Below are 13,352 nucleotides of genomic sequence, written 5' to 3'. Positions count from 1 at the left end.
CTATTTATATTGTTTGATGGCCAAGGGTCCGTGCTTTATCCCGCCAAAATGGTTGCTGTGGTTGTTATCCGCCCACTGCTATTAACCTGCGTGATCAGCTTTTGATTTGTCAACTTTGCAGGACCATGCGCTGTGACCAACCTGAGTTGCCATGCTTGTTGCTAGGTCCAGGCAGAAATTTCAGCATGGTCACCACGTGGTGACATTATCTGGGCTCATGGACAATTTGAGCAATGATAATTTAGAGGTTTATACTTCCTCTTATTTGATACATAACATATATACCTACAGTCACTATTTTAATAATTAATATTGAAACAAATGATTACTTGTTGTCATCATTACTTAATTACTACTACTATATATAACAGAAATAGTAGTCTTCGCTGGAAACCAGATGCAAATATTTTTCTAAAAAAAAAAAAATTTCAACTGCTTTTTTTAAAAAATTTCTCATTCATGTGTGTGTGTGAGAGAGAGAGAGTGAACAACAAGAGTGCGAGTCCGTGAAATTGTGTGTGGGGGTGTGTGTGTATTCAAATTGAATCCATTTTTCAATCACTTTTTTTTTCTCCATTTGTTGATATTTATTTATTTATTACATAACATTCGTTTAGGTGATGGACACACAAACAAACAAACAAACAAACGCACACACGCACACACAGAGAAAAATATATTTGAGGGAAAAAATCAAATCAAATATAAAAACCACATCATCATCAATATATATGTGAAGAAATCATTACATAGAGAAAACAAAAAGTACGTTTGAGATCAACAGGTTTTTTTCACAATTTCTATCTATTTTTCGTTGATGATATATTCAAAACATGATAGTTTTGGTTGTTGTTTTTTTTGTTGTTTTTGTTTTTGTTTTTTGTTGTTTTTTTTGCGTCATACGATCATATATATTATACAGTGGGTACTCGACTTACTAAGCATTCGGATTTTGCGAACAAAATTTTCCAACGAATGACATTCTTATGGAATACAATTGTAGAGTGTATACACCACTGTATATGTCAAATAAATTCGTATTGAAAGGGTTAAAGATGAGATGTTTTTTACTTTTATTTTTTTGATTGTTTGATTGATTGATTGATTGATTGATTGATTGATTGAAAAAAATGTACAAAATTTTCTTTTTTTTTCTATTGTAAATGCACTTGATTGGTGATAATGAAAATTGATTATTTTTTTCAACTATGTATAAGGATGCCAACGACATTTTGTGTGTGTGTGTAATATGTTATACTCTTTTGTTGGTTTGTTCGTTAATTACCATTATTATTTTAGGTGTGAATCATCGATGGTTTTTTTTTTGATTTCTGCGAATTTCGTATGATCGATATCTATTGATTTTCATTTTATCCATTTCTTTTTTCGTTTTTTTTTTTGGCTACTATTCATTTATATGATTTCATTCGATGATGATGATGATGATTTTTCATTTTTTTCCCCATAATCAATGGCAGTGTGATATGATTTTTTTTTTACTAAAAGCAAAAATGGATTCGATTGGTTGATAATTTTAGTTGGCGGATTGTGTAGTTTAATCTTTGAATTTCATTTCAATTCGTTTGTCTTTAAATTATTTTAATAATAATCATCATCATCTACAGTTGTTGTTGTTGTTGTCGTCGTCGTTGTTGTTGTTGTTGTTTCGGATGATTGTTTTATTTCATCAATCGTATGACCATCATCATCATTATCATCATTTAGATTTTGGCAAAGTTTTTGTTGTTGTTGTTGTTGTTGTTGTTGATCATTTGTCAGCAAAATTTTTTTCATTTTCATTGGATGATTATGATGATGATGATCATCATCATCATTATTACGAAATCTAGTTTCATTAATGCAGCTATATAGCCAACATATTGCTAATAATAAAATTAACAATCCAAGAATAATCAATGACCATATAACATAATTCAGATTGGTTGAACGTGCCGAACGTATACGATATAGTTTTCCATCACCTGAGAAATTGAAACAAAAAAAAATTTTAAAAAAATTTTGTGATTGTTTGCATCTTACGAATTTGCCATTGGCTATCATCATCATCTTCGTCATCGCCATTATTGTTTTGTTGACCATTTTTTGAAAATTCTTCCCATTGACCACAACATTTTGTAACGACAAGACCTTGTTGTTGAAATTTTGGATTCAATGATTGTTGATTCAATGCTATTAATGATTCTGGTGCACGACATTCGGCCATAAATGGTTGATATTGATTTGATTCTGAACACTGTTATATTCATGGAGAAAAAAAAACAAGAACCAGAATTATGAATGAAAATATAAACAACATATATATATGTGACAACTTACAGCTGCATTCAAACAATAAAGGTGATCGATTCCATTGAAAACGATAATCATATATTCATCATAATAATCGTCTTTACCTTTAATCAATCAAAAAAAAGAATTAATAAACAAACGAATTTCTCTCATACACAAAAATTACTTACGTGTCCAACCAAAAACACCGGTAATCTCAAATTCAGACGGTATTTGATGCAAATATTCCGGTAAAATGGCACTATATGTTAGATTTACGATACGTTCCATTGTTGCAAATGAATATACTTGCCAACGACGATTAAAATGTCTTTTTTGTTGCAATGTCGTCGTCGTCGTTGTTGTTGTTGTTGTTGTTTGTTTATCACTTTGATTACTAATTAATTGAAGATTTTGTTCCAAAAATATCACCATAAAACGGCTTGACTCATAATGATCATAGCCAATATGTTGAAATGCAATGCTTGGACGGAAATCATGATCCATTTCGAATAGAAATGTTTCACTATTCGTTATATATGCATTCGATATATTACGATATATTAAATCTAAACATGTAATAAAACGTTGATGAATACGTGCTGAACAAATTTTCGATGTCATTGGTTCAGCCATATGTAGACTGAAACCAAAATCACCGGAAAAATTTTGTAAATAATCATCATAATGTTCTGTGGAACTTTGTTGCTGCTGCTGCTGCTGAAATTCAATCGATTTCACTTGTAAACGATCCGAATGGTCAAAATATAATTTTAAAAATTTTTTCTGCGTATAAATATAATGATTATAAAGCCGTTTATTTGGATCATATTTATTTGCCGTTATAATCTGATTGAATGCAAAATCAAAACTATAATTCATTTTGAATGATAAACATGGATTATTCGATTCGAATTCGTTTGGTGTTATTGGTGATGATGATATTGTTGATGATGATGATGGAAATGATGTTACAACGTTGATTAATATCAAACCTGGAAATAGATAAGTAATCAGGACTTGAAAAAAAATTTTCACCTAGACTTACCGATGATGAGAATGATGATAGTGATGGACATGAAAAATGATGATTGTATTGGTAAATTATTTACATCTTCATTACGATCATCATCATCATTTATTCGTCTTCGTTTTCGACGGCCCCGATAATAAGGATGGATTGTATTGGCGGCGAAAAGATTTTTTCGAAATTTTTTCATTCTAGAATCATTGAAAATAAATGTATATAAACAACAATTAGTCAGTGTGTGTGTTTTGAAAAGCTTCATATTCATTAATCTTACAAACAGCTAAACATCTGTACCTGTTTTGTGTATATATGATGAAAATCCTACCTATCATCAATTTTTCAAGGAAAAAATTTTTTATTCTCAATTTTACAAACACTTGCTGTGTTTTACAATATAGCGGTATCAATTTATAGACAACGTTGACAACATTGTCGTCATAATTGTAGTTTATAATGGGAAATATAAAATGAAAATGAAAATCCATTCAATACGTAATCATTTACAGGTGGCCAACTGCCCACCAATGATGACGATGATGATGGCGATCAATTTGTATATATGTCTAATGACTAACCTTCGAATGTGAATATTATTGATGAATAATGATAATCATAATAATAATTATGATGATAATGATGATGATGATGATGAGAATAAGAATAGAAAAAAATAGATGAAAAATGATAACAATTCAATAGTTGTGATGATTGTTAATGAAAATATCAATAAAATAACCATCAATGATGATTTAGTTTTTGTTGTTTTCATTGCATATGATTCAATATGGGTGTTATTATTCGCACCACCATCATCATGATCATGATCATGATCATGATCATTTGGATTATCGTCACCGATACAAACACAATCTAATTGACACATTTTTCTCTCTCTCTCTCTCTCTCTCTCCCACACAACGAAAAAAATGAATTTTTCAAATTATTAAAAATTTTTTTTCTAAATCTTTGCTGCTTGAAACAAACACACACACACAGCGCGCAACCAAATATAAAACACTGACTAAGAAATTAATATGGAAATGAAAAACGAAAAACAACAGCAGAAAAAAAACGTTGACCGATTTATGGGTGTTACAACAACAAAAACAACAACAACAACAACAGAGAAAAAAAATCGGTCGATTGTGTCATTTGTTGCTGTTTTTTTTTTATTTTGGTTAAGACAGTTAAGAAACAAAAAAAAACTAAACCAAACAAGAAAAAAAAACAAAACAAAACTAATTGAAATCAAGTGAATAATAATTATTACTGTCGTTGATTGTTGAGGAAATTGTTTCAAATTGAAATGTTTGGCTTTTGTTTTTCGGTCACTATTTTTTTTCTGTATAATTTTGTTATTAGTGTATATTACCATCTATAGTAATAAATTTCACAATTTTTTTTTTCGTTCATTTCAATCAAAAAACAAGATGATGATGATCATGATCATGATTGGCGACAAAACAAAATAAGAATAATGTGACATTTTTTTTATTAATATTGACAATACTCACATCTTTTTTTTCTTTTCAATTTTAACATCAACAAGTTGCCCCACTATATGAGAATATCAATAATGGTCGAGCTAACTGTATTTTTCCAATTGGATTGGAACAACAAAACAAAACAAAACAAAAAAAAAGAAATTTTTTTTTTGTTTTGTTCACATTGTTTTAATTTTGTGATGATGAATATATATATATATGCAACAAGTTTTGTTTTGTTTTGTTTTTGAAAATCAAAAATCCAGTGTGGTTTCTAGCTACTAAATAATAATAATAATAAAAAACCACATCATCATCATCATCATCATTTGAAACATCATTTCGGTCATAATATTGCTATGGTTATTGTTTCATCATCATCATCATTTAATGATGTATATATGAAGAAAAAAAAATATGAGACCAATTTAATAGATGTGTGTGTGTGTTTGTTTGTGTGGATCAAGGCTGTATCGATTTTTCTGTTGTCAATCATTAATCATCAATAATAATAATTCGTGTTGTTAAATTCCATGTTTTGTGTATGAATGGTATGTTATCATATCCATGTTGGTTGTGGATATAAACCAAAAGCCAAATATCCATATACACACACATACGCATAAAACAACGAAATTTTTGTTTTTCTTTTTTCGATTATAAATATGAACACCAATGAACCAATCAATCAATCAATATAGAAATGCATACCAAACACATACCTGTGGTTTATTTATCTATTTTATCCATTTTTTCTATTGATGATGATGATGATGTTTTCGTGATTTTTGTTGTTGTTGTTGTTGTTATGGGTGATCGGTAGGTGTGGGTGTGGGTGTTTTGTTTTGAAAAATCAATGAATGTGAACGAAAAAAAAATTTGAAAAGAAAAAAAAACAATCGTTGAAACACAATATACATTGAATTGAAAACAAATCAAATCGATTGATTTGTCGGTGACATTGATTTTGTATTTTTTTTTTCATTTCATTTTCAATGTATCGATATCAAAAACAAATACATGCAATAATGATTGATCAAATAGTATTCTTCTATTCGATATTGAATATTGATTTCTATCGGACAGGAAATCCAAAGGAAATGGCCAAACGTTGGTGTTTTTTTTTCTTGTGTAAATTTCCTTTCAATACAAAAAAAAATGTTTCTTTTTTGTTTTCATTCACCATAAATCACATTGATTCTAGCCATAATTATTGTGTTGAGTAGAAAACAAAATTGTAAAAAAAAATTGATCAAAATCAATAGACGGATGTGATTGAATTTGTACGCAACAAAAAAAAACGACAACAACAACAACAGCAAAAGGATTAACTTGCACTGAAAAAAATTTTTTCAGTTAATGTTGAATTACACTCAATGAAAAAATCTGTCAGTATCATCATCATGTATTACGTACATGATGATGATAATGCGTACTTTAACACAAACAAACAAACAAACAAAAAAAACACCTTTCAATCATCATTTGAAGATCAATGACTTTAAAGTTTGTTGAATGAATTTTGTTGTTTACCGTTTATTATGAATGATTTTGATAGTTTATATGCATCGCAACAACAACAACAAAAACAAAGAATGGATAGGATTATCGATTCTGTACGAATTTTTGTTTTTGTTTTTCATTACAAATATTCACTTGGATTCACAAAGCATGGATTTTTCATTTCATTTTTCTCTCAGGATCTTATTTACAAACACACACGCATTTAACATTAAGATTGAACAGACGATTATAACGGCGACAACATTCTTTTTTTACTATTTTTTTTTTGTTCTTTTCCAAGTTTACAAATTTAATGCTCCATAACAACAAAACATAGTGTTTAGGTTAAACATCAAATGAATGAACTAAGAAACTAAAAATAATTATTCACAACTTGTGTGTGTGTGTGTGCTGTGCTGTGTAGGGAAATTTTTCGTTGTTGTTTTCCAAACTACTAAAAAAAGAAAAAAAAGAAAATACGAGCCATCCACCAATGAATATCGTGGATACACACATTGCGCTCTTGTGTCCTTGTTGTTGTTGCTGCTGCCGCTGTTACTAATGATCATGATTCTAGGAATTTTCAAACCAAATATATATATGAAAAAAAAACATTCGAAATTTGTAATGGATACAGTGAGAGAATTACAGACATAACAAATGGATGTCTCGTTTTGTTTCATTATCCACATTAATAATAATGACATATTTGACGAAAACAACGTGCACATCTGTTCTATTTTATTTTATTCGTTATTTTCATTTTGTTTAAAATACAAATGAGAATACATGTGCTCAATTGTGATTGAAAGAAGAAACTGTTTCTGTTTGCCTGTGTGTGTGTGTGTGTGAAAACAATTTATTCAATCAACTTGTAGATTCTTGAAAATGATAAAATTTTTGGCTGTATTTTGATTACAAATAAACCAGAATCTTTAGTGATTTTTTTTTTAATTCTTGAATCTTGTATATGTATGGGATTTTTGTAATAATTTCCGATTGCAATTTTTTTTTGTTTTTTCTTTAAAAATCGATAATGATGATGATGAAAATGATGATCCGTTGTAATTCATTTTGATGAATGAGGAAAAAAATTTTTTTTTCAATAAATCAATAATCCAACGATGATATCGATTCATTACTATTCATTATTTCCGGTACAATTTTAGCAATTTTTCCAAGTTGTTGACATTTTAACAATTCGTTTGCTTCTCTCTATAAAATATATATAGATGATTGAATAGTGTGAAATAAATACAAAATTTAATTACCTGTATCAATTCCTGAATGATAATCAAATTGGCTGTAATTTGATCACATTGATTTTGCTGTGCAAATATTGCTGCTGCTGCTACCATACCATCGTTGTTTTTGTTGTTGTTGATCTTGTTGTTGTTGTTGTTGTTGTGAATGTTGCGGTTAAAATAGCCATCATTAATAAACGAACGTTTACCACCTGCTCTCCAATCTTTTGAAAATGTTATCTGTGACATTGTCGATTGAATTTGTGACATTAAAATGATTGATAATAATATGGCAAAAATAAAGCCAACGATACGTATATAAATTGAATTGGACATTTTTTTTTTGTTTGTTCGATCATACACTATTGATTGGTCTTTGATTTCTTTGAAATGAATTGATGTGAATCGATGAATCTGAAAAAATTGATTTGGTTTTTATAGCATGGATTTTTTTTCCATTTTTTTTCCAATAAAAATACCATTTTCCATCATTTGAATAAGATAAATGCATCATTGCTGAGAAAAAAAAATTTGAATTACAAATCATCATAAGTGGATTTTTTTTAAGTGTTTTTCTTCAAAACATTTTATCAATTTCAATTCCATTTATTTATTTGAATATCTAGTTCTTTTTTTTAAAGAAAAAAAAAACATAACCAAAATTTTAAAAAACAATTTTGTCGATTCTTCGATGATGATGACGATGATGACGATGATAATTTACATATATGAAATGGGATGCTACAAACAAAATAATGTTGACGTTGTAATATTTGTGAATTTTGTATTTGTCATAAAAAAATTTGCTGTATGGCCACTTGTATACCGGCCCATGTTTCTGTTGCCGTTGGTAATATTTGATCGGCTGGCAATATGAAACCATAATAACCACGATCACGAAGTTCGACTAGATATGCATCACGAATACCTAATTTATGATAAATCCAATCCATCATAAAACCGGAACCTAAATATAATCGTGATCCTAATGGACCAATATCGTATAGTATACCATTCTGTTGTCGTACTGCTTGTTGTATTGATCGCAATATACGCATATGATGATTATGATCTTTAGTCATATCGGTTGTGAATGCATTTGGACATGACCATAATTGATTGAATGAATGTAGTGATAATGTCATTTTGATACGATTACGATTTTTCGAAAGTAGATCACTAGCTGCACGTACTTCTGGTTCAGAAAATGGTTTTGGACCTTGATACAGAAATGAACATGGATTTTTACTCGAACCAGTGCCACCAAAATTGATATCATAATTGCGATTGAGATCAACACCGGTACAACGTTCTGGCATTGAATGACGTGATAAACGGCTACCAATATATGGACGACGATTTTTACGCCACATACGATCTTTAGTCCATGTGTATACATAACCATCAACATTCAATATTGGTACAATAATAAAATTGATTGGAATTTTTGTATAGATTGCCTGATCAATAATATATAATGCCGTAGTAACGGTAACCCATTCTCTAGCATGTGTACAGCCATCAATCCATAGAAAATTTGGATCATTAGGATTATTTAATATTTCTATAGCTTGTATTGGACGATTTTCATGTGTATGACCAATGGTGAATAATGTTATACCTGATGAATCAGGTAAATTGGCCACATCATGAAGATAACGATTAACCTGTGCTATTGGATAATAACGATTCAATACAAATGTTGGTAATAATTTACTATAATAGATTGGATGGCCACCAACACGTGCATTCATCATTGTTGTTGTTGTTGATGATGATGGTGATTGATGATTACTATAAACAGGTTCATCTTCACCATCATCATCATTATTATGTTCATTAATGCCAGTAGCAGTGTGAATATCATTGTTTGCCGGTAAATGAAATGTTTGTGATGACATGACATGATTATTTTTCGGAAATGTTGTATATGGATGATATGAATGTTGTTGTTCAGCATCTAACCATGATTGAAGATTTGTTGTAACAAAAACAGGCTGTTCACGAAGATAACGTAGATCACGACGAACACGTTTCAAACTTTTTGGTCCAATACGTACAAATGCATATGTATTATTCATATCGGATTGATCATACCATAGTATTTCATGATTATCATCCGGTTGATGATTACGATGATGATCATTTTGATTATCGAAGATTTTATGTAGATCAAGATTGGAAATTTTTATAATTGAATGACTGGAAATTTTGAAAATTAGAAAAAAAATCAAAAAAAAACAAGTCATAATGATTTGTAATTAAATATAGAAAACGGTGTTTAAGATACACACACAGGCAGACAGACCGGAGATATCTAGATCTTAAAATAGATTCACTTCACCTGTCTATAATTGTGCACAATAACAACAACAAGTGTTTATGATAAACGTTTCAAACGTTCATTTAGCTATTTGGAAATCTCTGGCTTCATATTTGATATACTCACTTTGTATAATCGATTCTATTATAATTTACATTATCATCATCATCATCATCATCATCATTAATTGTTTTCAGTGATGAATTTAATTTGAATTTTGGTTGAAAATTTTTGGCCAACGATATAGAATAAATTGATGTCTTGTTGGCTGTGATCAATGATGATGATGATAGATAACAATGAAAAATTATCGATAAAATCAATAAAATTAATTTATATCGTGATAACGGTGACGTTTTCATGATTTTTGTTGTCGTTGATGATGTGGAACACTTTGAATTTGAAAATTGTTGAAAACGTTTCTGATCATGAATTGATTCATGTGGTTGTTGTTGTTGTTGTTGATTTAAAATTTTTCGTTCATTTTCCGGTCGAAACATGTTGATCACGGCCATTATCGGTTATTGTTTGTTTATATTGAAAACAGAATGCGTTAAATTCACGTCGATTTGTTTGTTTATGTTGATTTTTTGAGTTCGATCTACTACTAAAATATTGGAAAAATTACAACAACAACAACAACAAGAAGAAAAAAAAGAATGATGATTTTAGCAAAAATTTTGTAATCTAAATTTTTTTTTTTATCAATTTGATTATGATTCGATCATCATCATCATCACTAATTAAATGTTGATCATTGCATTCTTTTGCATCAAGTTTGATTGATCAAATCACAAATCACAAATCAAATCGATGTTTTGGTTGTTGTTGATCGTATATCGATCGATAGAAATTCGAATGAAAAGAAAAAAAAATTGAAAATCTTTTTTTTTTTTTGACAAGAAAACCTTTTGATCATCATTTTTCATTGATGACTCTTTTTTTTCTTTAATTTATTACAAATAAGAAAATGTTTGATACAGAGAGAGAAATGAAAAAAAAATTGGCATTTAAAGGAAAAGAAAAATTGACCAAATCACCTTTGTTGTTTGTTGTTTTGGTTGTTATTGTTACGTTGATCTTCAATCATTCGATCACAAATGATGATGATGATGATAATCGATTGTTCCATTGGAACATCATCATCATCATCATTATAATTCAGACACAGGAAGGAAGTAAATCAATCCAAACACACATACACACACAATCAACAACAACAACAACAAAAAATCTCATGAATCGTCCATCATAAGATTGAATATGGCAATTTCAATTTTCATTTTGTTTGTTTATTCAAACAACAGCAACAAGTATCATCATTTGATGAATTTGAAATTTTCTGTTCTTTTTTTTCTCTCTCTCTCAAAAAAAAAAAAAAAAAACAAACAAACAAACAAACAAAATGAAAATTGTCACAAAAACGATGGATAAATGATGATCAACATTGTCATCATCATCATCATCATTATCATTGTTGTGGAACAAATGAAATCAAAAGTTGTAGATGATGATGATGATGATGATGATTGTTGTGGAACCAGAAACAAACAAATGACACACATGTGTTTGTTTGATTGGATCATTGATGTGTTTGTGTGTGTGTGTGTAATACATACGAATGTTTTTTTTATGTATCTAGAAAAAAAACAGCCAAACTGTAGGTTGTTAATGGCGGCGGTGGTGGTGGTGGTGTTGGTGGTGGCGATGGTGATGGAAGTCTTTTTTTTCTCTTTTCCAATACATAAATGTTTCCTTTTACCGAACAAGGTATGTTTCTAAATACTCTCTTTTTTCCTATTTTAAATGTTGTTCGAATTTTTTTTTTCATTTCATTCGATGAACATCATGTAGCAACATCTTATCGATTATTCAACAGAAAGAGAGAGAGAAAAAAAAATTTACGTTTATGGTAATTTTTACCTGGAAAAAAATGTGACAATTTTTTTCCATCGATAATGTAAACTTACCGTTGAATGATGATGTTGGAAAAAAAATGATAAATTTTCTGCTGGACAGTAATCAAAATGGAAAATGGAAAATGGAAAATGAAAACAGATTCAAATTTTTTTTTGTTGAAAAGTTGTTGATCATGGTGTGTGTGTGCGATTGATACAGCTGAATCATTCATATTTTTTATACTTAAGATCCACTTGCAAAATCAACACCAAATCTTGTACATTTTTTTTCGTATCTGAAACATTTAAATAATCGGTATTTTATTAACACACACACACACATATACATGGCGTTGTGATCACAATATCATGAGATATAATCGCCCACGGAATTTATTGTTTGTCGTTGCTGTTGTTGTTGTAGTTGTTGTCATCCAAAATATTATCATTATTATAAATCTTTTATTATTTTGAAATAAGAAAGTGAGAGAAAGAGAGAGAAAAGAAGAAAATTCAGTGGGCGAAATGGAAATTAATAGTTGCTGCTGCCTGTCGTTATTTTTGTTAATTAATCCTGAAACCAACAACAACATAGCAACGCATTGAATATATATAGAGATGTGAAGAGAGAGAGAGAGTGAGAAAGCTTTGCCGAATATCGATGGAATTCATCATCATCATGGATGTGGATGTAAAGCTTTCATTTCCATTTTTCCATTTTTTTTTTGTACAGCCATCCAGTATCCATATGAAGCAAAAGAAAGCCTACTACTTTTATTCAATTAACATTTTATTTCATTCATTCATTCATTCATTTGTTTGTTTGTTTTTCAGCCACTTTCTTTCCATAGATTACCTTGAAGATTGAATGTCATTATATGTGATGAAAAAAAAATGAAACTAGCAGACTATAGAAAAGATTTTTTTTTTGTTTTTGTTTTGCACAAATAATGTCCTTTGTAATGTCCATTTGAGTGTTGGTTGGTTGGTTGACGTATGTATGCAAAACGATACGCATATCAATGACCAAATACTGTGGAATTGAAATATGGAATAATATGAAAACATGTACATTGAACAATCCATATTTCCTTGCTGACATTTTTGCTCAATTTATTCATCACATTTTGTTCTCTTGTTTGATCACAGTGACGTATAATTCAATCATCAATTATATAATAATCGAATGGCGATAAATCCAAAAGAGATGATTGATATATGATGATTATAAATGAATACATTATGTGGATCGTTTGTGTGTGTGTGTGTGTGTGTGACTTCCGGCTTACTGAATTTATTGATGATATCTAATTATAGATATCTAGATTATCTGGATAAATCTTTATTTTTTCTTACAAAACTAACCGGCTTGGATTTTTTTTTCTGCCATTATCCACTGGTAAAATTGAAAATCGATTTGAGCAAAAAAAAAAAAAAACAGAGTATGTGTGTTGTAAGTATTTCAGAAAAATTCAAAACATCAACGAAATGAAAAAAAAAGTGAATCCTACTGATAATCTGATTGATTGATGATTCATTACATCATGAAAAAAAAACCGGTAAATGTTCAGAGGCAAAAGC

General features: G+C 29.4%; 3 protein-coding genes across 9 annotated transcripts; all 3 read right to left on the bottom strand.

Annotated features, from left to right (window-relative positions):
- Positions 1-277: 277 nt before the first annotated feature.
- On the bottom strand, positions 278-6,485 carry LOC124491175 (uncharacterized). 4 transcript variants are annotated; one of them, XM_075734716.1, is made up of 7 exons: positions 5,228-5,250; positions 3,614-3,889; positions 3,338-3,510; positions 2,481-3,284; positions 2,338-2,414; positions 2,041-2,254; positions 278-1,982 (listed from the first exon to the last, which is right to left on the bottom strand). In XM_075734716.1, exons 2-7 carry the CDS (start codon positions 3,802-3,804, stop codon positions 1,600-1,602), a joined length of 1,842 nt encoding a protein of 613 aa, XP_075590831.1. In that variant the 5' UTR covers positions 3,805-3,889; positions 5,228-5,250; the 3' UTR covers positions 278-1,599. The 4 variants fall into 4 exon arrangements, with proteins under 4 accessions (XP_075590831.1, XP_075590833.1, XP_075590835.1 ...); XM_075734718.1 differs by lacking the exons at positions 3,614-3,889; positions 5,228-5,250 and adding an exon at positions 5,526-6,485; XM_075734720.1 differs by lacking the exons at positions 3,614-3,889; positions 5,228-5,250 and adding an exon at positions 4,834-4,973.
- A 557-nt stretch (positions 6,486-7,042) lies between these two features.
- LOC142597855 (uncharacterized) lies at positions 7,043-8,128 on the bottom strand. Its single transcript, XM_075734729.1, has 2 exons — positions 7,578-8,128; positions 7,043-7,521 (listed from the first exon to the last, which is right to left on the bottom strand). Exons 1-2 carry the CDS (start codon positions 7,884-7,886, stop codon positions 7,417-7,419), a joined length of 414 nt encoding a protein of 137 aa, XP_075590844.1. The 5' UTR covers positions 7,887-8,128; the 3' UTR covers positions 7,043-7,416.
- A 7-nt stretch (positions 8,129-8,135) lies between these two features.
- Positions 8,136-12,347, bottom strand: LOC124490857 (uncharacterized). Of its 4 annotated transcripts, none has more exons than XM_075734722.1 (4): positions 11,844-12,341; positions 10,914-11,733; positions 10,000-10,480; positions 8,136-9,752 (listed from the first exon to the last, which is right to left on the bottom strand). In XM_075734722.1, the coding sequence occupies exons 3-4, from the start codon at positions 10,386-10,388 to the stop codon at positions 8,342-8,344; spliced, it is 1,800 nt and encodes a 599-aa protein (XP_075590837.1). In that variant the 5' UTR covers positions 10,389-10,480; positions 10,914-11,733; positions 11,844-12,341; the 3' UTR covers positions 8,136-8,341. The 4 variants fall into 4 exon arrangements, with proteins under 4 accessions (XP_075590837.1, XP_046909378.2, XP_075590836.1 ...); XM_047053422.2 differs by having other exon boundaries at positions 11,493-11,733; XM_075734721.1 differs by lacking the exon at positions 10,914-11,733 and having other exon boundaries at positions 11,844-12,347.
- Between the last annotated feature and the right edge of the window lie 1,005 nt (positions 12,348-13,352).

The sequence above is a fragment of the Dermatophagoides farinae genome, chromosome 10 (genome assembly GCF_024713945.1).
Source record: "Dermatophagoides farinae isolate YC_2012a chromosome 10, ASM2471394v1, whole genome shotgun sequence".
NCBI lineage: Eukaryota > Metazoa > Arthropoda > Arachnida > Sarcoptiformes > Pyroglyphidae > Dermatophagoides > Dermatophagoides farinae.
This window is presented reverse-complemented; position numbering and strand designations above follow the sequence as displayed.

Bases quoted from the DNA above. Each gene is read 5' to 3' on its own strand.
- LOC124491175 (XM_075734716.1), bottom strand. From the start codon at position 3,804: ATGGATTTTCATTTTCATTTTATATTTCCCATTATAAACTACAATTAT. The intron at 3,285-3,337 runs GTAAGTCTAGGT...ATCTATTTCCAG, and splicing joins TATCATCATTCTCATCATCG to GTTTGATATTAATCAACGTT. The intron at 2,255-2,337 runs GTAAGTTGTCAC...TGAATATAACAG, and splicing joins TTTATTGTTTGAATGCAGCT to TGTTCAGAATCAAATCAATA.
- LOC142597855 (XM_075734729.1), bottom strand. From the start codon at position 7,886: ATGTCCAATTCAATTTATATACGTATCGTTGGCTTTATTTTTGCCATA. The intron at 7,522-7,577 runs GTAATTAAATTT...TATATTTTATAG, and splicing joins TCATTCAGGAATTGATACAG to AGAGAAGCAAACGAATTGTT.
- LOC124490857 (XM_075734721.1), bottom strand. From the start codon at position 10,388: ATGGCCGTGATCAACATGTTTCGACCGGAAAATGAACGAAAAATTTTA. The intron at 9,753-9,999 runs GTGAGTATATCA...CAAAATTTCCAG, and splicing joins AATAGAATCGATTATACAAA to TCATTCAATTATAAAAATTT.